Below are 24,700 nucleotides of genomic sequence, written 5' to 3'. Positions count from 1 at the left end.
TAATATATAATGTCTTTCTATATCTCATTAAACTTATTTGCATTTAAAGTCCGTTTTGCCCAATATTAGTATAGCTACCTCTATTCTTTTTTGTTTACTCGTTGCATGGAGTATCTTTTTCAACCTTTTACTTTCAGCCAGTTTGTATCTCTGAGTCTAAGATGAATCTCTTTAGGCAGTATGTGGATGGCTTATGTTTTTTTAAATCCATTCCGTCAGCCTGTATCTTTTTTTCTCTTTTTTTCCATATTATATATATGTGTATATAGTCAGCCTATATCTTTTTATTGGGAGTTTAATTCATTCACATTCAATGGTATTACTGTAAACACATTATTTACTTCCACCATTTTATTCTTTGGTTTTCATATGTCCTATCTTATTTTTGTCTCTCTTTTTACCCTTTTGGTTATCCTTTCTGCTATTCTTCTATACTCTCTTCCAAGCCTCACTCTTGTCTTTTTCTTTCAGGTTCTAAGACTTCCTGTAATATTTCCTGCAAAAGTGGATTCTTTTTTTACAAAGTTTCAGTTTCTGTGTGTTAATATTTTAAACTTACCTTCATATTTGAAGGACAGTTTTGCAGGATAAAGAATTCTTGGCTGGCACCACTGTCTTCTCACCTCCATGGTTTCTGGTGAGAAATCCACACTAAGTCTTACTGGGTGTCCCTTGTATGTGATGGTTTGCTTCTCCCTTGCTGCTCTCAGAATGTTCTTTTTATTTTTTACATTTGACATTCTGAGTATTATGTGTCTTGGCATAGGTCAATTCAGATTTATTCTGCTTGGGGTATGCTATGCTTCTTGTACATGTGAGTTCATATTTTTTTTGTGAGAATTGGGAAATTTTCAGCTCTTATTTCTTCAGCTACTCTTTCTGCCCCTTTTCCCTTCTCTTCTCCTTCTGGAATTCCCATGACACATGTATTGTTGCGTTATCATTCAACTCCCTGAGGCATCCTTTAATATTTCCTGCAAAGGTGGATTTTTTCCATTTTTTTCCATTTTTTTCAATCTTTCCTCTCTGTTCTTTTCTCTGGAATTTCAGCTGTTCTTTCTACTGTTGTATGCCTCTAATGTGTGCTTTTTTTTCTTAAGATTTATTTATTTTATTTATTTATTTCCCCCCCCCCTTCCCCCCAGTTGTCTGCTCTCTGTCCATTTGCTGTGTTCTTCTGTGACCACTTCTATCCTTATCAGCGGCACTGGGAATCTTTGTTTCTTTTCGTTGCGTCATCTTGTTGTGTCAGCTGTCCGTATGTGGGGCACCATTCCTGGGCAGGCTGCACTTTCTTTCGCACTGGGTGGCTCTCCTTACTGGATGCACTCCTTGTGCGTGGGGCTCCCTGACGCGGGGGACACCCCTGCGTGTCACGGTACTCCTTGCGCGCATCATCACTGGGCATGGCCAGCTCCACACGGGTCAAGGAGGCCCGGGGTTTGAACTGTGGACCTCCCATGTGGTAGACAGGTGCCCTAACCACTGGGTTAAGTCCACTTCCCTCAGCGTCTTCTTGATGTCCTTTATCTTTAAAAAAAAATTTTTTTTATTACTATATGTTATATTTATTAAAGTGGATTATAGGTACATGTTCATTTTAATATTTTTTGTGATTGATATATGTTATATATATTCTCTTTAATGTCCTCAGAAATAGATAAAACTCTTAAATTTAAAAACTCTGTAAACTGTAATGGATGCTCATAGTCTTGAATTGCTAACTAAATTTCCTCACCAAAACTAACTTTAAAAGTGACCATGTGGGGGAGTGGGTGTAGCTCAGTGGTTGAGCGCCTGCTTTGCATGTATAAAGTCTTCGTTTCAGCGAGATCCTGGGTTCAATCCCCGGTTTCTCCTCAGTCTCTTTCACTTTGTCAGTGTTGGAGATCATGGAGGAAGGAAAATCTACGTGGCCCAGGCGAAGCGAATCCACGGGCAGGGCGTCCTCTCAGGCTGGTTGCCCTCGGCAGTCTGGGTGGTCCAGTCGGGTGGCATTGGCCGCCCGCCTCCTCCCCTCCCCGAGGCCTCTCCCCCCCCCCCCTCCCCCGCCCCGCTGGAGAGCACTGGGCTCGACCTCTCCTTTATCTCTTTAGCCATATTGTCTTTAACTCATTAATTTGATTTTGGAAATTTGTGCACATCACAGTGATTAGTTGCCTCAACTCCTGTGTTTCTTCTGGGGCTTTGATATATTCCTTTTCTTGGGCCATGTCTTCCATTTTCTTAGTATGGCTTGTAATTTTTTGCTGTTGTCTAGACATCTATCTGATTGTGATGGTGAGTTTACTCAGATGCTCAATTTCTCTCTTGTGGGGATTTAGTGGCAGGAGGCTGTGTATTACTACTGCTCTTTGATTCTTGGTTCATCCTGTTTTGGGTCTTTAGAATCGTCCCTGTCAGTTGCTCAAATCTGGGCCCTAGATCCAGTAATGGGTTGCAGACCTGCTTCCTAGGGCCTTGGAGAGGGAGTCTGTAAAGGCCAGGGAAAGTGTCTCATTTAATTTCCTCACGTGCACTTCCTTGGTCGCCAGCAGATGGCGATCTTTGGCAGGCCTGTCAGTTCAATGCCTGGTTGGACTGTGTTTGCAGCAACACCAACGGGATCCATATGATAGAGGATCCTGCCGGGAGGGAGGCAAAGAGCCTTGTAATTAAAACTTTCTCAGAGGCAGGTGAGGGAGATTGAGAGGGTCGGATCTCTTTAGTCCCTGGCCAACTCCCAGGGCAGTTCCACCCAGCCTGGAAGGACTCGTAGGACACAGCAGACCAAATTTGTGGGTCAAAAGCTGAGTCGGCCTACGGCTGTGTTCCCCTCTCTCTCCCCTTTCCTGGGGAGGTGGGGTGCTGGAGTCCCCTTTGTCTGTCACCCACTGGCCCTGAGCCCTGAGAATTCAAAAGTGTCTATAGGATGGGGGTAGATCCAGGCAGCTGTGGCTTTTAACTCACAGTTTTGTCGTTGTGATCCTTTTCCTTTGTCCCTCTCTCTTCTGGGCAGTGTCCAGCCGTCCTCCTTGTCCTAAGCCCTAGAAGATTTCCTTCCAGGATGTTTCTGCCTGTCCTCTAGCTATTTTTCTGGGAGAGAAGAGAGTCCCGAGTCTTTCTAGTCCACCATCTTCCCGGAAGTCCCCCTTGAGTCTCTTCACACCTTCTGGAAACACAGGAAATTGTCAAGGTTGCCAAAGACTAAACAGAGGCAAACTTAGACCCTTTCTAGTTTGCTTAGATTAGGGTTTCTCTACCTCAGCACCATTGACATTTGGGGACTTGTTCTGTATCTTGTAGGATGTTTGGCAGCAACTGTGGCCTCTACCCACTACATGCCAGTTGCAACCTCACACACCCCTGGGACAACCAAAAAGTGTCCAGACACTGCAAATGTCCCTGGGGGATGAGGGGTACAGAATTATCACCAGTTGAAAAGCACTGAGTTGAAGAATAGAGACAACTCTGGACATCAGTGATCTGTCAGCATCACTTCCTTTCCTATAAAAAAATACTGTAGAACAGGAAAGGATTAGCTTGTTTGCACTCCCAATGACAGGGTAGTGAGGAAAAAGCCGCATATCTTGTAGGGAAGTGTGTAGGTGTGAAATGTCCTTTCACTGCAGAGAGACAAGCCTGGGTGATCTAGAAGAAGTAGAGGCCCCAACCTCTGTGGAGAGGAAGGGCCATCTCCTGCCTTGCCCTGGCTGGGTGAGGCTCCTCTGTGGCTGGACATACATTCCAACTGGCCAAAGACTAGGCAGAGTTTGCAGAGTAAAGACCCACTGGGTTAACGGGTTCACAGTAAGTGCTGAATAAGTGTTGATGAATGAGTGAGTGGTCCAGTTCAGAGAAGTACAGACAGCGAGCCCCTGCTTGCCCTCGGGCTAGTCTGGCCTGGAGAGTTGTCAGTTACCTGTGTGTAACCTCAGCCTCCGTCCAGGCCCCACCATGCTGGAAGGGAAGCCAGGAAGTTGGCCTGGAGGGGCTGAGGATGGGCATGTGGCTGGACTGGTGCTCAGGCCTCCTCCTGGGACTGAGTCCTCTCTCCCTCTGTCTCTCTCTTTCCATCCCTCCCTCTCTCTCTCTCTCTCTCTAACAGAAAACCAGCCCATCATGAAGAGCCTGACCTTGCCAGCCCTCTCCCTGCCCATGAAGCTGGTGAGCCTGGAGGAGGCTCAGGCCCGGAGCCTAGCTACTAACCATCCCGCTCGGAAGGAAAGGAGGGAGAACAGCCTGCCCGAGATTGTACCGCCCGTGGGTACCCTCTTCCACACTGTCCTCGAGTTACCAGACAACAAGTAAGTGGCGTCCTTGCTTGGGTGGAGGGGAGACAGAGGAGGAGAGGGCTACACCAGGGGCAGGATGACCGTGTGAGTTGGGGGCGTGGGGTCTGGGTTGGCATATAAGGAGACCCCCCCCCAGCAGAAAAGGGAGCTTTCTGCATGGCTCTCACTCACGCCAGCAGTTGATCCACACTGCCCCCCATTACTGAAACCCCCACCTCCTACCCAAGATCCTTAGCACCATGACAGGGCTGGAGTCACAGGGACCATGAGTCGTGACTAAAATCCCTCATTCCTGGGTTTACACAAAACTGACACAAAATTCCCAAAAGGAAGTTTACTACAAACAAATCTTGATCCCCTCCTTCCATCTCCTCCCCCATGTGACATCACTAAAGGCATAAAGATGAACCTCTTGACAGAGGACAAGCTGACACACAGCGCTCCAGGCCGAGAGCTCTGGGCAGCAGCCCTCGGGGACACACAGCCTTTGTGGGCACACATTCCTGGCTTCCTTGACTCCTGCAAATCTGTCAGAGCCCTCCCTGCCCCTCTAAAAACAAACCAAACATTGTTTTCATTTGTGGAGTATTTTCTTCCCTCATTTCCCCATTGCGATCCCATCTTTACTTCTAAGTCCCCACAGAGAGGGAGGCAGCAATTGAAGCAGGAATCCTAATTCTGGGCCGGCAGCAGGTGAAGGGTTTGAACGGCGATCTTTTCATTGGAGAATGTTGTCCTCCAGCAGTCTGGTCAGTGAAAAGAGGCATGAAAACAGGCCTCTCAGATCTCTTGTCAATCTTCCCTAAGAAGGCAGGCCTGTTTCCCTCTGGGGAGGGCAGGAAAAGAGCTGCCGTGCTGCACAGCTGCAGGAGGTACACACCTGGAGCGCACCTGGCCAGGAATCTCTTTGTCTTCTGGGGCACCTGCATCATAACGCTTGGGACTGAGCCCCACTGCTCTTCTCCCTAAATCCCTGGAGAATAAAACTTCTCTCCAGGGATAGATGAGGGAAGAATGCCTCAGAAGGATCACCAGGTGCATTTTCTCTGGGCCTTCAGCCACGCGCAGGGTGCAGCCATACCTGAAAGATATGCCACCATGTAAAACACATCCTGTATTAGTCAGCCAAAGGGGTGCTGATGCAAAATACCAGAAATTGGTTGGTTTTTATAAAGGGTATTTATTTGGGGTAGGAGCCTACAGATACCAGGCCATAAAGCAGAAGTTACTTCCCTGGGATTCTATTTCCACGTGTCGGAGCAAGATTGCTGCTGCTGTCTGTGAGGGTTCAGGGCTTCCTGGGTTCCTATGTTTCTGGGGCTTGCTTTTCTCTTGGTTCAAGGTTCCTTTCTTCCTGGGGCTGGCTTCTCTTTCCTCTGTGAGCTTACTTGCTGGAGCTTCAGTCTAAGTCTTCAGAATCAAACTCCAACATCAGTAACCCTCAACTCTGTTCTTCGCCATGCCTTTTATCTGTGGGTCTCCAGATTGGGGTGGGGTCCCCACTCCAATAACTCATGCCCAGGTACAGATCAGATTGCAAACATAATCCAATATTTCTTTTTGGAATTCATCAATTATATCAAACTGCTGCATACCCCAAGGCCAAGTGCTTGAAATAAACCAAGCCAGGTTTATTTCAGAAGAAACCACAGAGCACTTCAGATCTAGCCCTGATTGATTGTAAAAAAAAACCATGCGGAGCTTCAGATCTGGACTCTTCCATGAAAGCCCCTTGAGCCCTGCAGTGAAAAGGTCCTTTGTGGACATGCAGTTTCATCCTGCACTTCATGAAGTCCCGTGGCAGGGCAGAGCCAGGGCAGGGCAAGGCCTCTGTGGTGACCCCTAGTGGTGCCAGGCGCTCCTGCACCCTCTCCACCCAGCCCAGCTCCCTGTCCCCCCCCCCCCCCCCACTGAAGGCAGCCTGTTGTGACGCAGCAGGGCACCGAGGAGCAAAACCAGGAACCCTGCCCACTGCACTTCTCTGCAGTGAGTGTCGACCACGCCTAGCAGAGTGCTACTCTCCCCACCCCCTGCTCCTCTTCCTCTCTCACGGGGCCCACCAAGGAGTAGAAATAGGCCAGCCTTCTTTTCCAGGTCGGCTTTCTCATCAGCCCTTTTCCAGTCCATGAAAGTCCTCACCAGCCCTTTCCTCATCTGTGGATGCCCCAGCAGTGTGGCCGCTGTCTATAACAGCACTATGCCCTATCGTCTTTCGTGTTTTATCTTGTTTTTAAAAATAGGTATCTCTGAAACCCCAGGACTAACTGTGTACCAGCATTCCCTCCAATGGACTGTGTGGGTGTTTGTGACCTCTCAATCCTCCCACTGATCCTTTGCCCCTTGCCCTGGGGGTATGGGCTCTCGCTCTGATTCATGAAAGTCCAGCTTGGTCATCTAGGGTATCCCCAGACAGGGTGAGAGTCAGGCTCAACCTGGATTTGAGAGAGGAATTTCCTGAAATGTCTTGAGTCATTCGTAACTACGAATATGATTGGGATATTCTTTCCCAATTCAAAAGTCCCATTGAAATGATTAGTTACCAAACTAACACATTGTGGCTTGGCTTTTTTTAGAAGAAAGCTCTCCAGTAAATCCAAGAAGTGGAAGTCAATATTTAACCTGGGACGTTCTGGATCAGACTCCAAATCAAAGCTGAATAGAAATGGGAGTGTATTTGTGAGAGGTCAGAGGCTCTCAGGTAAAAATCAGCATCAGTTGTAGTTTATGATTTTATTTTATTTTTGCTAATCTTTGGTTTGATCACCTCTAGCCCTAAAAGAGAAACTTATAAATTAACTAGAGGGTCTTTTTTTCTCTCTCTCTCTCCCTCTGTTTCTCTTTCTTTCTTTTACTTTTACTTTTGAAATCACTTTGGACTAAGAAAAGTTACAAAAATAGTATATGGAAATCCCACAGACCCTTCACGTAGCTTCCCTTAATGTCATCATCTTGCATAACTGTAGTACAATGATCAAAGCCGTAAAATTAATCTTGATGCAATACTTTAACTAATTTACAGATCTTATTCAAAATTTCACCAGTTGTCCCACGAATGTTCTTTTTGTGTTCCAGGATCCAATCCAGGAATCTATATTACATGTTAAGTCTCTTTAATCTCCTTCAATCTAACATAGTTCCTCAATCTTTCTTTGTCTTCCATGACTTCGACATTTTTGAAGAGTAGTGGCCATTATTTTTATAGACTATCCCTCATTTGGGCTTGTCTGATGTTTTCTATTAGACTGAAGTGAGGCGTTTTTGTAGGACTACCACAGAGATGCTGTTATACCCATTTCCATGCACCACGTTGGGAGGTACATGGTTTCAATATCTTATTGTTGGTAACATTAACTTTGATCACTTGGTTAAAGTTGTATCTACACGATTTTGCCACTCTAAGAGTTACTATTTTTTTTCCTTTGAAATTGCATACATCCTGTTTTTCATCATATTTTTGTCCATGAATGTTAGCATCCATTGATGGTTTTTGCCTTTAATAATTATTACTGTAATATTTGCCTAACAGTGGCTTTCTATTTCCTTTATTTCTTTCATATTTATTAAGCAGTCTGTTATTGGAATTCTGTTGTACAGAAGAAGTATCCCTTTTTCCTCGGGTCATGATTTTAAATAGGGCTTCTGTACTGTGGGACTTATTTCTGACTAGTGAACAGGAATTGATGTAGGAAGGAATTGAGGGACCTACTGTATATATAATGTGAACTATAACCCACCCAGCTGAGTACTGTGTCAGGTAAGGGAAGACCAAGGAAAATTTTCACAATGGTCTTTAGTGTTACAGATCGAAAGTATGATAAAATGGGGGCAGCAATAATTATTAATAAAAAAAATGAATTATAAAAGGTAAATGTACAATGTAATGGCCAGCCTATTTGAAAAAAGAAAGAACTACAAAGGAAAATTTGGGGGACAAATGGGGAAAAAACGGACTGGATATTAGATGATAGTAAAGAATTGTAAATTTTCATAGTGTGCTAAAGGTTTTCATTTCCTAGGACTGCCATAATTAAGTAACACAAGCTGGTTGACTTAAAACAACAGAAATTTAGTGTCTCTCAGTTCTGGACGCTAAAAGTCCAAAATCGAGGTGTTGGTAGGGCCATACGTTCTCTGCAGTTTGTAGGGAAGAGTCTGCTCCATGCCTTTTTCTGGCTTCTGGTGGGGCTTGCCAGCAATCCATGACATTCTCAGCCTCAGTTGTCACGGTGCGTTCTCCCAACTATCTGTCATGTCCAAACTTCTTTTTCTTGTAAAGACAACATTTGTACTCAATTACGGGCCCACCCTACTCCAGGATGCCCTCATTTTATTTGCCTAATTCCATCTGAAATGACCCTATTTCTAAATATGGTCACATTCCAAAGTTCTGTGGATGAGGATTTCAACATGTCTGTTGGGGATGTAATTCGATCCATAACACATGCTAAAGTTGAAGTAGTTAAGGATGAAGTGTCAAAAGAATGACAATTTCAAATGGATCAGCAAAACATAGGTAGGTAGATAAATAGAAATGTAGACATAGATAAAGCAGATAATTGGCAAAATGTTAATTGTTGAAATGAGGCGATAGGTTTAGAGATCTTCAACTTTTTCAAGTGTTTGAAAATTTTAATAAAGATTTTGAGGGTTCCTATTTCTCCACATCCTCTCCAGTTGGAATGTAGAATGGAGGACGGTTTGTCAGTTCCTAAGGAAGTTGACTATAGACTTCCATGGGACCCGACAATACTATTGCTAGGTAAATACACAGAAGTACTGAGAGCAGTGACACGAACAGATATCTGCACACCGATGTTCATAGCTGCATTATTCACGAAAGTTGGAAACAACCCAGGTGACCATCAACTGATGAATGGATAAACAAATTGTGGTGTTTATGCTCGAGGGAATATTACGCAGTGGTAAGAAATGAAGTCGTGAAACATACGACAACACGGATGAACCTGGAGGACATTATGTTGAGTGAAGTAAGCCAGGCACAAAAGGACAAATATGGTATGATTGCCCTCTTATGAAGTAAATATATTATGTGAAATATAAATATATGAAATATGAAAAGAAAAGATTTTGAGGGAAAACTGAAGAATTGGAGTGCTTATATTTAATGCCTATAAGAAAAATGAGAGAATATTTTTAAAACTTTCCTTGAGCCCAGTGATAAATGAAAGCCAAGGATCAGAAAGCACAGGATTCTAAGAATCTTCACATTTGCCTGCTGGTGTGATGAGGGATGTCACAGGGTATTGTGGTTACAGCGATGCAGGCAGTTAATAATAGAACTCAGAACTCAGCTGGCTTACACAAAGAGGGAATGCAGGGCAGGCTGTACAGGAGAGTTTAATACAGTGCCTCTGTCTCCATTTCTCTGTGTTGTCCTGCTCTGCCTTCCTGCTGGTCAGCTTCATCCCCAGACTGGCTTCCTTGGCTGTGACAAAATGGCTATAGTAGTTCGAGGCTTTACTTGTGAATATAATATGTCCAGATGGAGAAAGAACATCATTTCTGGTAGCTTTCTTCTAAAAGTGGGGACTCTGCTTCCACAGAAGCCCCCATCAAACCCACGCCATGTCTCAATAGCCTTGACCTATCCACCGCCTGGATCCATCGCTCTGGCTAGAGGAGTGCCTTGTGCTGAGTGACCTAGGCCTGGGTTCCAATCACTGTACCAAAGGAACAGAATCACTAGTCAGATGCACCCAAGAAGTACTGGGTTCTGTGAGAAGGGAGAAGAGGGAAATGGATTATTTGTAGGCATCTATAATATTCACTATTTGGGGAAACACATCTTTCACAAAATGGAAAGACAGCCCATGTGAAGCAGGCAAGTTGCCACAGGTAATGGTAGGTCAAATACAAATCAGAAATTGGAGTCTCAGAGGAGAATTTGAGGGGAGGAGTACCTGGCAAGAAGAAACTCTTAATCAAACAAGAGATTTGCACATCAAAGAGAGAGTTCCGGTTACAGACTCAGTGATACAATGAAAGAGGTTCACCAAGTGATGAAAAGTCAAAAACAATAGAACCAAACAAAGGAATAAAAATGAAATAAATGAATGGCCTTGATCTTGACTTGGGAAATTTTCCACCCCCATATGGAGCAAATCCAAGATCCTGGATCAAATGGAGAACTCACAGAGTGCACAGGATGCCCCTGGCCAGGGCTCCTCAGCTTGACTGCCCCTCAGAATCGCCCACAGAGGGTTCAAACCCCCAGCCATCCTGCCTCAGGAGGTCTGGGATCAGTTCTGAGTATGGGTCATATTTTAAAAGCTCCCCAGGTGATTCTGATACTTGGTCAAGGTTGAAAATTGCTGATCTAAGATATTCTGAACCAACTAATCAGAGCTAGATCACCCAACCAGCTGCATTTTGATGGGATGAGGGGTGAAGTTAAAGAACCCTCAGTGCCAATGCAAGTGCTTCCCGAGGCTTTGCCTGTTGCCTGAGGAGCAACCTTTCACCAGAAGAGTGTCGCTGAAACCCTAGAAACCAAAGGCCAGTGGACTTAGAATCATAACTGAGGTGGAACCCGTAATTGAAGACCGGCCATGTAACCCTGTAACAGAAGCCTCCCCGCCCCCCAGGGCAAGCCGGTGTGGTCTCTGTAAGTGGCACATGGGCTTGCTATATGTTGAATTATGCATGTGAAAAAGGGAACCGGTGATTAATATATTTAAATAACTTTTAAAATCTTTAAATGAACTCTGTAACCCAAGCCATTTAAAATATTTACTCACCATGAACAATTATTGGGTTGGCTATTTTTGGTGAGGGGTGAAGCGTATTTGACCATATTTAGAAAATTGAACAGAGATAAGAAAGGATCAGAAAAAGTAGGGAATTGATTGGTTGAAGATACATAAACTTGGGAACCTCCCAGAGACAATTTTAAACTTTTTGTATATTACCAAACAAGAAGAGTTCAAGAAACTCTCCAAGCAGAGAAATCCCAAAGCCAAAGGGATAAGGTAAGTAAGGGAACACAAGGACCCAAATGCTACTGGAAAACTGGGACAATTCCATGAGGCCAAGCCAAGGTCCCAGACAGAAAAATACCATCTAAATACAGAGCCCTGTCCATGATGTGAACCAATGTATATGAGGTGCAGAGGTGCCCAAAGATGTACTTACCAAATCCAATGGATGTGTCATGATGATGGGAACGAGTGTTGTTGGGGGGGGGGAGAGGGGGGGTGGGGGGGTGGGGTTGAATGGGACCTCACATATATATTTTTAATGTAATATTATTACAAAGTCAATAAAAAATAAAAAAATTAAAAAAAAAATAAAATAAAATAAATACAGAGCCCTGAGTTCCTAGTTACCATCTAGAAAAGGGTCCAGGGACTCCTTGGGAACTAACTGTTCCCTGAAACAGTAGCTTTAATGTGCTGCTATGGCCACCAGGCCACAGTGCACTGCATCATCAGAAAAAGGCCACGTCTAAAGGAAAACACTGACCCAGGCCCACCCCCACCCGCCAGCCACTGCTCACTTTCCAGGACACTCAAGGCCACCTGGTCACTGACCTTTAAGGTAGCACATGAAAACTGGAGAAAATCCAGAAGTGCAGATCCCAGAAAACAAAGGTTAAAAGTTTGTTTTCATGAATGAAGGGATACTGGTGAGGCAGTTTTAGGATAATAAATCAGTTTGTAAATTAGTGGAAACAGCAGCCTTTCAAAGGATAAGAGTTCTACCTTAATGTTGGAAGTAAGGACGTTGGAAGGCAATCTCAGCCATCTCCAAGGTTTGAGGGGAGTTGGCTGTGTCTACCCATAGCAGTGCCTGGGCTGGGATAAACCCAGAGCTGGGTAGGTCAAGGGGCTAATTGAGAGTGTCCCAGAAGAAAGAATATTTGGTCCAAGAAGGAAAAATGAGGGAACTAAGAGAGGAACAGAACAATTGAGTTGCTGCCCAATTTGGTTTAGAGTCACCTCTGCCTGCTTCTTGTAGAACCATCTCCTGTTTCCTTTTGGCTGAGCTTGGTCTACCCTGAACAACAACAATAGTTACTTTCTACTGAGCACTTACTCTGCTCCAGTTTAGTACAACCCAATTATTTTATATACATTACTCAGTCCTCAAACAGCCCTATTTATCCTCATTTTACATGTGAGAAAACTGAAGCTTGGGGAAACTAAGCTGCTTGTCTGAGGTCACATAGCCCCAAAGAGTTGGGATTTGAACCCAGATCTGTCTGAATCTAGAGCTGCCTTAAAGGCAACTAATCCTGAGGCTCCTGTGAGCTTCCAAACTGCCCTCTTTCCCCTCCTAGCAAGTTTCACCTAGAAGGAACTACCTTCCAGCCACTTCATCTCCCCAAAGAGGATGATGTTGTAACTCATACTGTGTATGGAAGAATACATTTTTACTTATTCAAACCTCCCACTCTTCCAAAAACCTGACAAGGTGGTTTACAAAGATGCTTAGCATACACTACATAGTAGGTGCTTAATAGAGGTTTGGTTGGGATATGCCCCAGATAGGTTGTGGGTGAGACCAACAGTCTACAGACTTCAAGAAGCAGAGCTACAACTGGGGAGAAAGGTGGCCCCAGATCACTGGCTCCTCTTACCTGTTGTACTAAATTCCTGGGAGCTGAAAATGTGGCCCACAGCCAAGGATCCTGCTCTCTGGCCTGCCACATAGGAGGGGTTGCCTGGAGCCCCGTGATTCCAGCCTCATGGAGATATCTTTGAATGCTTCCTATACAATAAAATTGGGCTCAGGGCTTCTCTTGACAAAATTGCTATTTACCTGTTTCTCTAAAATGTTAACAAAACTTTTATCTACAAATGATCTGTTTTTATAAGGACAGTCCCATTAAGAAAGTTGAAACACATAGGATGAGGTAGAGGAATGTATTCCAAAGGGATAATTTATTAATCTTTGAAAAACTTTCCTAAAGAAGTTTCTCTTGTGTGCTTACAACCTGGACTGTTATTCTGGACTTTCCCTCTTGATATATACTCATCGCGGATATTTTTTCTTTTTTTCTTTAGTGGAAAAGGCAACTATCCGACCAGCTAAAAGCATGGACTCATTGTGCTCGGTGCCTGTGGAAGGTGAGATTTTCAAATAACTTCCTAAACTGGGAATTACAGCTGGGAGACTGCAGCTTATGCACCAGAACTTGCCTTTATAAGCCACTGGGCCAGTTCATCTCCAGTCATGATCATGTACAATCATCCAGTCCCAATCTCTCCCTGAACCTTCCAGAACTCAAGGGGTTCATTTGACCCTTGCCATAACCTCCTCTACTCTACCTCAGTACTAGACCTAGAGGAGCCCTTTCCCCTGCCCTTTGCTGGTCACAGCTGGAGACTGCAGCTGCTTGTCAGTCAAACCTGGACAAGGTAAAATGTCAACACTTTAAAATTAGGACAGAAGAGGATTTCCCCTTGGGTAAAAAGGAACCAAGCATTGGTTTATACCTCACAATTTTGTGTCTGTGCCTATATGTGTATGTGTTTTGAATTTGAATGTTTCCATAGACATTGACTTCATAACGCTTGTCAAGTCAAGATTTTAAGTTGATAGATTCATTCGTTTATTCATTCACTTAGCAATGGGCATTGATTGTATGCCAGCTACTTGCCATGCACTTGCAAACAATGACATCCAGTACCTTTCGCTTCTGTTTTTAAGCAGCCAAGTACCATTACAAATTACAATTTATCCTATGGCTTTCCAACTCCTTAAATACAAGACATTTTTTTCTTTAATAAATGAAACAGTCTGAAACAATAAAGGAAATCTTTAGAACAACTTTTAAAAAGTAATTCCAAACTGCTAAAATACTCAGTGATGTCTGACTCAATAATTTAGCATTTTCCTCTCACCTTCATATTCATCTATTTGCTTTAGTTTTTTTTTTCCCCCAGGAGGTACTAGGGATTGAGCCCAGGACCTCATACATGGGAAGCAGAAGTTCAACCACTTGAGCTACATCCATTCCCCATTGCCTTAGTTTTGAAACTTCTTGGGCAGTGTTTGCCCAGCTTCACAGGCTTTGATATTTTAAAATCTTAGTTCACCACTTATGTAGGTGTTGGGCAAGTCCCTGGGCCCTCAGTTTCCTCATGTGTTAAAGGAGATACTTACCTTAAAGGTATAGGTCATAGTTGGCACATAGCCAGTTCAGAAATTCAAGTCTCCTGAGTATATATCAACCACAGGTTCAGTAAAAGTGACAGAAGAGGCGTGTGTAGAGAGGTCACATCTGAGTCCAACTCCATCACACTCAGGAGCACAAATTCCAAAGTAGGGCCCGCTGGCAAAGCACAGAACTCCAGAGCCATCTGCCATTACCATAGAACCTGTGTGTCTTTGTAGCCTTCAGGAGCACCAGTACCTGGGGTTGTATCTACTTTGGCTGTCTCTGGGATCCTGCTGAGACGTGCGTAAGCACGACCCCTCTGACGTCCTCCCAAATCATTTTGAAGTCTCTTAGCCATTTAAACTCATTTGTCTTTACCATTTCCCCCTTTTATTCAAGGTCTTTTTCTAGTTGTGTCACCCGCTGGTGATTGGTAGTAATCCCTCAGCACCGGGGAAGCTTATCCCTGGGAGTCATGTCCCACACTGGGGGGAAGGTAATGCTTACATACTTAGTTTACATACTTAGTTTGGTTTAGAGTGGCCACATTTGAGCAACATGGAGGCTCTCAGGACGTTAACTCTTAGGCACCCTGCAGCTCTAGGCTTAGTTGAAATTTCAAGCACAGAGGCTCATAAACATAGTCATCAGTGTCAAGGCCCATCATTGAACCATCCTTCTTCTCTGGTCTTTGCCCTTGCACTTGGGAGATTGTTGCTGTCCCATTTTGGGACATGACAGAGCTCCCTGATCATAATTTAATCATGCCCAGGTACAGACCAGTTTACAAACATAATCCAATATCTACTTTTGGAATTCATAACTATATCAAACTGCTACAGGCATAAAATGTACATCGGGGTGCTTGCCATTTAGAAAATTATTTTCTATATCCAGGTAATTCACTTGTCATCTCCTAGCTTATTTCTTTCCCATACAGATTTTTTTCTTCTTTGCCCTCTCATCTAAGAAATTCAGAACTTGCTCCTCACAGCTGTGCTTTCTAACATTAAGCTAATCCACATTTCTAGTCTTTCATCTTCTGAATCAGCAGAAGGAAGCCTGGGAAAAGGGGGAAAGGTTAAGCCAAGAGCAGCATTTGTTTCCTTGCTAGGAAATCAAAGCTCTGTCTGGGTCCTTTTGTCAGACAAGACTTAAACAAAATAAAATAAGATTCTGTTGTTTTGCCCTTTCTCTTTCTCTCTCCCTCTCCCCTTCACTTCGAACAATCATTAAAGTGCCACCCTTCTGCCTTTTTATTTTTTCACAATCTACATTTAATGCTTGATATATGACAGTTCTGTTTAGCAGTCTTATGTGGGCCTTCTTCTGGAAACTGCTCAACCTAGAAAGTTTAAAACTGATCTGTGGCACAACAGCAGATGAGCCTGTCAGAGCATCAGGCCAAAATTCTGTGCCCATGAGCAAATGCTTCCTCACTTGTCCACTTGCCTTTAGGTGGATGGCTATGCCCTTTCTACTATTCAAACGTGTGCCTGCCTTTACTTGCAGTCTGTCTGGTTGTGTGTGTGCCCCGGTAGCTGACCATGTCCTTGTTCTTTTTCACTAGGGAAGGAAGCCAAAGGAAATTTCAATCGAGCAGTTACCACTGGTGGGTTTTTCATTCCAGCATCGAAAATGCACGCAGCCGGCACTGGCAGCTCATGTGACCTCAGCAAGCAGGAGTGCGAATGGGGGCAGGAGGGAATGCCGGCGGGGGCAGAGGGAGGCTTTGATGCCAGCAGTGATCCAGACCAGCTCCAGGGCGCCCAGGCCCGGCCCCCACCCGAGCAGCTGAAAGTGTTCAGGCCAGTCGAGGATCCCGAGAGCGAGTTTACAGCCCCGAAGATGCTGGGCATGTTCTACACCTCCAGCGACGGCCCCAGCAAATCCGTTTTTGCCAGCAGCCTCTTCCAGGTGGAGCCCTCGCCCCGCCACCAGCGCAAAGCCCTGAACATCTCTGAGCCCTTTGCCGTGTCCGTGCCGCTCCGCGTGTCGGCTGTCATCAGCACCAACAGCACCCCCTGCAGGACACCCCCGAAGGAGCTGCAGTCTCTTTCCAGCCTGGAAGAGTTTTCTTTCCTGGGGTCAGAAAATGGAAGTTGGCCTGAAGAGGAGAAGTCACTGGGAGCTGAGGCTGCTACAGGTAAATTGGGGGAAAGAAGGTCTCTTTCCATTGCAGGAGGTAAAGACCAGACTTAGCTTTGCCAACTGTGCAAGCAAGTTTAAGTCTGGCCTTTACCAGACCAATTGCTGTGGTCCGACTAGAAAGGTATTAAGGTTGGCCAGGCTTAAGTCTGGAATGATTCTTCATTCAGTTCTTCCATGGACAGCCAAACATGAGCCACATGGAATGGAAATTGGGGAAACCCCAAAGGAAAGGATGAATGACCGACAAACCAGCAAAAACTCATTGCGACTTAAAAATATTTCTATTTCAACTAATGTTAGCTAACTTTTTTGGGAGGTGGGGAGGAAGCACCTATTATGTTGTCAGGCACTATCCTAATTATTTTATATGTATTATCATATTTCTCCTAAAAAAACAACAACAACCATGAAGTGTAGATAGGTGTAGTTGTAGGTAGTTATTTTTATCCCCTTTGCCAAGTGACTCATAACAAGGAAGTGTGAAAACCGTGATTTGAATCCAGATTAAAAAATCCATGCTTTTGCACCATACTTCCTCATATATTTACTAATGGGTAAGATACCCAATTATATTTGACAGAGATGGTTAAGACATGATCCCTTTCCCCAATGAGCTGGCAAACTCCACCCTGAAGTACAGCACAGTCAGCCTGTGGAATTAGCATAACAGGGCCTCCTTGGGCTTTGGAATGAGGAAGGGCTTGGATAATTGGAAATTCATGAAAGTGTCATTCAGAAAGAACTACAGGGGCATCCAGGCAAGACAATCCTCTCAGAAGGATTCCAGGAAGATTTCTCAGAAATGACATTTGGGCTGGACCTTGATAAATATGTAGGATTTCTCCACAGAGAAGTGATGGCAGAAGGGTGTTCTGGACTGAAAGGCAGCAGTGTAGAGAGTGTATGGGTTTGGACCGGAGCCGGCTTGATTCAGATCCTGATCTCACCACTTTTTGACAGTGTGATACAGGGGAATTAGTTGATAGCTCTGAGCCCGTTTCCCATCTGCCAAGCAGGGATTGTTCTTATCTCCAGGGCCATGGTGAGGATTGAGTGGGAGAATGCCCACCCATGGTCTAACTCACAGCAGATGGCCAATACATCTTTCCCTTCAGGATGGGGCACAAGATGAGCAATATCTCAAGTGATGCCTTATCCGGAGAATGGTCTGTGGGCTGGTGTGGGTGGAGGAGGATGAGGGACAGTGAAGGAAGTGAAGCCTTTGAGGAAAACAGTGTTTCCATAGATTTTGTTTGTTTTAAGATTTATTTACCCCACCCGGCCCCCGTTATCTGCTCTCTGTGTCCATTCACTGGGTGTTCTTCTGTGTCTGCTGTTATTCTCATTAGGTGGTTCTGGGAACTGATCCTGGGACCTTCCAGAGTGGGAGAGGGGCACCCAATCTCTTGCGCCACCTCAGCTCCCTGATCTGCTGTATCTCTTATTGTCTCTCCTCTGTGACTCTTTCTGTTGTGTCATTTTGCTGCACCAACTCTATTTTCAGGCCAGCTCACTATGCAGGCCAGCTTGCCTTTACCAGGAGGCCCCGGGAATCAAACCCTGGACCACCCATATGGTATATGGGAGCCCAATCACTTCAGCCACACCCACTTCCCTCCATAGACTTTTGTGAAACTAGTTATTCTTTCTAAAAAAAAGAGTGTTTCTGGACCCTAAGGTGTCTTTTGGATATGGTCTGGTTTTTTTTCCTTCTCTCCAAAAAATTATCTTTTAAATTAATTGAATTAAGAATACCCTGTTTGTATTAAATTGCTCTGGAAAAGACACTAATGAGGACTCTTCCTTCCTCCCTGGCTGTGACTAACAGGATGGTCAGAGCAGAACGAGAGACCTCATGAGAGGCAGCCGTGTAGATCTAGGGCCAGGAGCCAAAAGGAGATGCCAAAATGTTCAGGGACAACATGTTCTCTCCCCCTCACTCACTGGAGTAACTTAAAATTTCCATAATTATTCCAAATGGAGACCTGCACCTTCTTTAGTGAAATATTTTTTCTTTCTTTTGTGCAGTAGCAGTGAGTAAAAGAAAAAGAATTAAAGATAATTTTCCAGGTTAAAATTTTAGTCACTCTCGTCAAACCAATTCTATTACCTTTGGCCAATTTGGTGAAATTCCAATGTGATCAAAAGGTAAGAGATATCAAGTAAGTATTACACTTTAACTAAAGTGTTGACAATTAGATCACTGATTATTCCAAATGAGAAAGTAAAGGATCCATCATTGTAATCATAGTAGTTGACTGCCTGATTTTCCCTGGTTCAAGGCTACATCCTGCAAATGCTTGTTAGAGGGGAACTGGAGTAATCATATAGCTTTAAGGAAACCTGATAAATGAAAATCCACAATAATCTTAAGGTGATATTAAGAATTACCTCATTCTCTTAATCTACAATAGAATTCTTTTAAATAGATATATCTTAGTGCATCTGAAATATGATTCTACCTACAAAAATTTGTTTTTCCTATTTTGTACCAGGAGCAAGCCTATTTCTTAAAGCCATGGTTCTATTAGTGAAGTACAATCTAAATTGAGATAACAAAGAGACCCAAAACACAGAGGCACAAAGAGAGAAGTCTATTTCTATCATAGATAACAGTCCAGTGGAAGGTAGTTGTGATCCAGGAGATCATCCAGGGTTCCAGATTCCTTCAGTCATCCCCAAGAGTATTGTTATTGTCTGCATGGTCAAAATTGGCTCAAAAACACCGCAACCACATTTCTACCCATGGGAAGAGAATAAGAAGAGAAAGCCAAGGAACTTCCACTTAAGGATGTAACCCAAAGTTGCACATATCATTTCCACTTCCATCCCATCTGCCAAAACCTTTTCACAGGGCCACACCTCCCTTCAAGGGAACTAACAAATGTTGTCACTAGCTGGGAGACCATATGCCCAGTTAAAACTTGGAAAATGAGGGGAGGTTCTATTTCTAAATGAAGAAGAGAGTAGATATTATGGGACAAAGACCAGTCTCTCCTACCATGTTCACCCACTTTGTGCATAATGTGTCCCATGCTGGGAACTTGACAGTGCCCTTTCCTTCTGAGCTTTGAAGCTTAGAAGTAGCCAGCAAATTTGACCATCAACAGGAATTTATTGAATAGATAGCCCTTTACCAGGTAATTTCTAGGATTTACCTGTGCCCATGTCCTGAGGAACTTACATAGGAATGGAAGCCACTAATTGCAAAAAGATATTGGTAATCTGATGACTTGGCACCAGCTATGTACTAAAATTAAGAGCAACAGGAGGCTGAAGGAAGCAGAGATTGGTCTGGGAAGCTCCAAAGAGAAGGTGTCTGTAGTAGGTTTATAGCTTTAAGAATGGATTTGAATCACAGGGTCCAGAGCAAAAGACCAGAGACGGGTCAGTATCATGAAGGGAAGAGGTAGGAGATAAGACTGGAGGTGTGCCTGGGCCAAATTGAGGAGGACTCTGAATGCCTTAAGGTAGTCAGTGGGGAGCCACTGAGGGATTTTCAGCAGGGGAGTGGGTGAGATGAACAGCTCACATTTAGCACATGCCCTTCCTCCATTCCTCATTTTGAATCCATATCAATGGTCACAGTTAATGGACAGAAGACCCTGAACTCTACAAAAGGAACATCTGGCAAATTCTCCCAACCAAAAGATCTCATTAGAATGCCAAAATACCTTTTAAAAGGATTACTGAAGCACTTACTCTTTGTGGTATAAGGAAGAATTTGGCTGGTCTTTGTTCTCTATTCCTGGGAAGCAACCTTTGAATCTTTGAAATATTCTGTGATAGGAATGTCTTTTGTTTTTCATGATGGATTCAGGGTGGGGGCAGCCAAACCTACAGTCTCATGGTGAGGTCTGGGCACCCAGAAAACCCAACCAGGTGATTACAGGGTTGGAGCTATGAACCACATCATATCAGCTCAACTGCCTGATCTCTGGGGGTGGGCAGCTGCAAACTGAGCTCAACCACATGGACACTGATTCTATTAGTCACACCTGTGTAATGAGATCCCATATAAACTCAGGTCACTCAGAGCCCAGGAGAGCTTCCATCCATGACTAAGAAACTACATCTCTGTGCTGGGAGGGTGACATATTCTGACTTCACACGGGAAGGACACAGAAGTGTGCTCTTCAGACCCTCCAAGACATTGCCCTATACATCTCTTCTTTTGGCTTTTTTTTTTTTTAAAGATTTATTTTATTTATTTCTCTCCCCTCCCCCCGCCCCAGTTGTCTGTTCTCTGTGTCCATTTTCTGCGTGTTCTTTTTTGTCTGCTTCTGTTGTTGTCAGTGGCATGGGAATCTGTGTTTCTTTTTTGTTGTTGTTGTTGCGTCATCTCGCTGCGTCAGCTCTCCGTGTGTGTGGCGCCATTCCTGGGCAGGCTGCACTTTCTTTCCTGCTGGGCAGCTCTCCTTACGGGGTGCACTCCTTGCATGTGGGTCTCCCCTACGCGGGGGACACCCCTCTATGGCAGGGCACTCCTTGTGCACATCAGCACTGGGCATGGCCAGCTCCACATGGGTTAATAAGGCCCGGGGTTTGAACCGTGAACCTCCCATGTGGTAGATGGATGCCCTATCCCCTGGGCCAAGTACGCTTCCCTGGCTTCTTATTTGTATCCTTTTACTATAATAAAACTATAATCCTAGGTATAGCACTTTCAGTTAGTGCTGTGGGTCATTCTAATGAATTATGGAACCTGTGGGCATGGTGGGAATCTCCAAAATTTGTAGTCAATTGGTCAGAAATACAGGTGGCCTGGGCCCCCAAACTTGTGAATGGTTCCTGCTTGACAATCTGGTAGAGGTTTACCCTCAACTGGTTGAGCTTGGCCTAACTCTAGGTAGTTGTTTTGTTTTCCCCCCTGAGATGTTTCCCTCATCTGTCTGCTTGTTGTCTGCTTGCTGTGTCTGCTTATTGTCTGCTTGTCTTTTTTAAGAGGCACTGGAACCAAATCTGGGACCTCCCATGTAGGAGGCAGGTGCCCAACTGCTTGGGCCACATCTGTTCCCTGTTCGTTGTATCTGTTCATTGTTTCTGCTTATTTGTCAGCTCATTGTATCAGCTCGTTGTGTCCGTGCATCTTTTTTAGGAGGCACCGGAAACCGAACCCAGGACCTCCTGTGTGGGAGGTGGGTGCCTGACTGCTTGAGCCACATCTGCTCCTCCAACTCCATATGGTTTGAGTCAGAATTGAATTGGATTGAGTTACTGAGGTATTTACCACCCCTTTACCCAGAAGTTTCACTTCCAGGAATTTATCCTAAATAAATAGCTGTACAAGTACAAAATGATGTAGCCCATCATGGCATCATTTGCAATAGCGGAAGACTGGAAACAACCCAAATGTCCATCTTTAGGGGACTGGTTGCTTAACTATGGTACATCCATAAAATCAGTCATGCGGAGTTTCACAGTTTTTATGGGCCCACACCACAGTCCTTCAACCCCTTGCTCATCTGTGGTCAGCAATATCTGTGCACATGGAAGTACCCTTTCTCGAGTACCTGCCTTGTGTTACTGATTTTCTACCTAAAGCCTTTTTCTGAAAAAGGTTCATCACTTGCTCAGGACAGCCCGAAATAGAAAGATTAGTCGGGGCAGCCCTCAACCAATAGGAGACAGGAATCGGTGGATAAATGGCCTAGCCTCTCACAATTTGGAGGGGTATTTGTGAGGCACATTCTACAGGGTTCCTTAGAGGGCCACTAGAGATTGAGCTCTGGTTGCTCAGACAGGTAACCAGCTCAACAACACAGTCTTTATTGACTTTTCCTCCATTCTTGCTTTTGGATCCACTATCCAAATAAACTACCTGCTGCCAAGACTTGTTCTCAGACTTTTTTAAAAAAAATAAGGCCAGTAACAAGAGGTTATTAAGAAACAAGAAAAAGGGAAAGTACATAATCAGCATGGGTGCAGGCATGTTACAGGGTGAGATGCATGTGTGGGGTCTGGGGTAGGACTTGTTAAGGCTTTTCCTTCTTCCCCTTCCTCATGTTGGAGAGGGACCCCAGCTATTTGCTGTTCTGATTGGTTGCCTTTCCATCTTCACCTTTTAGCTTTCAGGGAACCAGTGGGGAGGGCTTTCTGTTTGGAGTTATCCAGGGCTTCTTTTGTGCCTGGGAGTGTTACAGGGCTTCATGACCAGGGTCTTGGTGGGCTTTTCGGCTGTAATGGTTATGACTTTGTTCTCAAATAGCTGCCTCTCCCTGGGGGGTTTCCAGGTGGGGTCTTGTGGTTATGTTGTGACCAGGGGGTTCCCAGTTGTTACGGCTTTATTTTGACCAGCCGCCTTCCCTGTTTCCCACATTAACCTGCCTCAACCGCCTTAGAGAATTTACACCCTTATTCTTAAGGGGGAATTGAAGGGTCCTTCTGTAGCTACTTCCTGCTGGCTAGGGACAGTAGTTCCTGTCTGATGGGCTGTGAAACTCTCTGGCTGTTCTATTGAGGTTGAGGGAAGGCAGGTCCAGCACTGTGGTTGGAACTGGATGAAATCCCCACATGACTAATACCTTGTTCTGGAAGATGTTGATTCTGGAAGAAATAAACTTAGTTAGAATTTTGAAGATACGTGGTCCTACTAAGAGGATAAAGAAGATGGTGGGAGGTGGCCCCCAAAAGAGGGCCAGCCATGACACTCTGGATCATAGGAGGGAGAAAGACCAGGTCTCAGGCTCTGCTTGAGGGGAACGCAAACTAGGAAAGACCCTAAAGAATGAGCAGTCTCCCTATATATTAATATACTGTGAATTTCAAGATATGTTAGGTGAAAAAAGTCACAGCATAGAACAGGACATAAAATATATGCTATATTTTGTGTAATAACTGTGAGAAATAAAATATATACAGTGCAAGTATCTGGTTATATTTGCAAAAATACACTCTGAAGGAATAAATCAGACATGAATAAAAATGGTTATCTCTAAGGGTGGTGGGGATGGGGAAAATGGGTGGAAGCAATAGAGATGACAGCAAGACTTTTCTGAGAATACCTTTCTATTAAAAACAACAAGAGCAAACATTTATTGAGCATTTCAATGTTACATAGTTTTAATTTTTGAATTCTGTAGATATTTTACATATTCAAAAAATAAATAAAAATAAGCCTACTTGGTGATGAGTAAAGGAAAATAGCACTGTTGTCAATACTGAAATATTATTTGGAGCATTAGAATGCCATCACTGAATCTGAGTTTCAGGGCTGGCATCATGGTGAGACACCTTGGAGTTGAGTCACCAGAGTAACCAATGGCACTGAGCAGTTTATTCTCAGTCAACAAACTTCTGAGCATTTGCTGTATATCAGACACTGTACTGGATGCTTTACTTCCATTATCTATTTAATCTTCACAAATGCCCTGCAAAGCATGTGTTATTATGCCATCTTACCAAAATTACAAGAGTCTTTGAGAAGCTAGGATTTGAACCCAAGTTCCTTTAATTTCAATGTAAAAAATAACACTTATTGAGGGTCTCCTGTGTGCCAAGCACTGTCATAGGTCCTTTACTTGGTCTTTATTCCACACTGTGAGAAAAGCCTTATGTGATGAAATAAAGCCTTCCTTCATGCAAGGCAGTAGAGGCCAAACCAGAGGTCTGTCTCCCTCTCCCCTATCTTGGTGGTTGTTTAAGATCAGACATGCATTAATCACTTTATAAATATCCAAACTGATGCACAAATAAACCCTGGAAAGAGTCACGCAGGAAGCTGTCAACATCACAATCAAAATACCTCTTAGCTTAGCGCAAATAGTGGATTTGTGTGACTTTGAAAAATGAACTTGATTTCCAAGGGTCTGAATTTCTTTCCTTATCTATGAAGTAAAATGTTGGATGAGAGCAGAGTTTCTCAGGGTCGGCTCATTGACAATTTGGGTCAGACAATTCTTCATTACAGGGGCTGTCCTATGCATTCACTGTAGGATGTTTAGCAACATCTCTGGCCTCTACCCACTATAATGTCTGTGCACTGCCCACCCCTCCCAGTTGTGACAATCAAAAATGTCTCCAAACATTGTCAAATGTCCCTTGGGCAGGGAAGGGAGTTAAAATGGCCCTGGTTGAGAACCTCTGGACTAAATGATCTTCAAGGTCCCTCCCATCTGACAATCTGTGACTCTGGGATTTGAGGACAGGATAT

The 24,700-nt window shown here is 44.1% G+C and overlaps 1 protein-coding gene across 1 annotated transcript in view; it reads left to right on the top strand.

Annotated features, from left to right (window-relative positions):
• ARHGAP31 (Rho GTPase activating protein 31) overlaps positions 1 to 24,700 on the top strand; it is a 123,362-nt gene that overhangs the window by 88,093 nt on the left and 10,569 nt on the right. The window contains exons 7-10 of the mRNA XM_004480790.5: positions 4,088 to 4,286; positions 6,848 to 6,972; positions 13,301 to 13,363; positions 15,968 to 16,543. Of these exons, the coding sequence (XP_004480847.2) occupies positions 4,088 to 4,286; positions 6,848 to 6,972; positions 13,301 to 13,363; positions 15,968 to 16,543 (963 nt within the window). The remainder of the gene's footprint in view (positions 1 to 4,087; positions 4,287 to 6,847; positions 6,973 to 13,300; positions 13,364 to 15,967; positions 16,544 to 24,700) is intronic.

The sequence above is a fragment of the Dasypus novemcinctus genome, chromosome 4 (assembly GCF_030445035.2).
Source record: "Dasypus novemcinctus isolate mDasNov1 chromosome 4, mDasNov1.1.hap2, whole genome shotgun sequence".
NCBI lineage: Eukaryota > Metazoa > Chordata > Mammalia > Cingulata > Dasypodidae > Dasypus > Dasypus novemcinctus.
The sequence above is the reverse complement of the archived record's forward strand: the minus strand, read 5'-3'. Positions and strand labels throughout refer to the sequence as shown.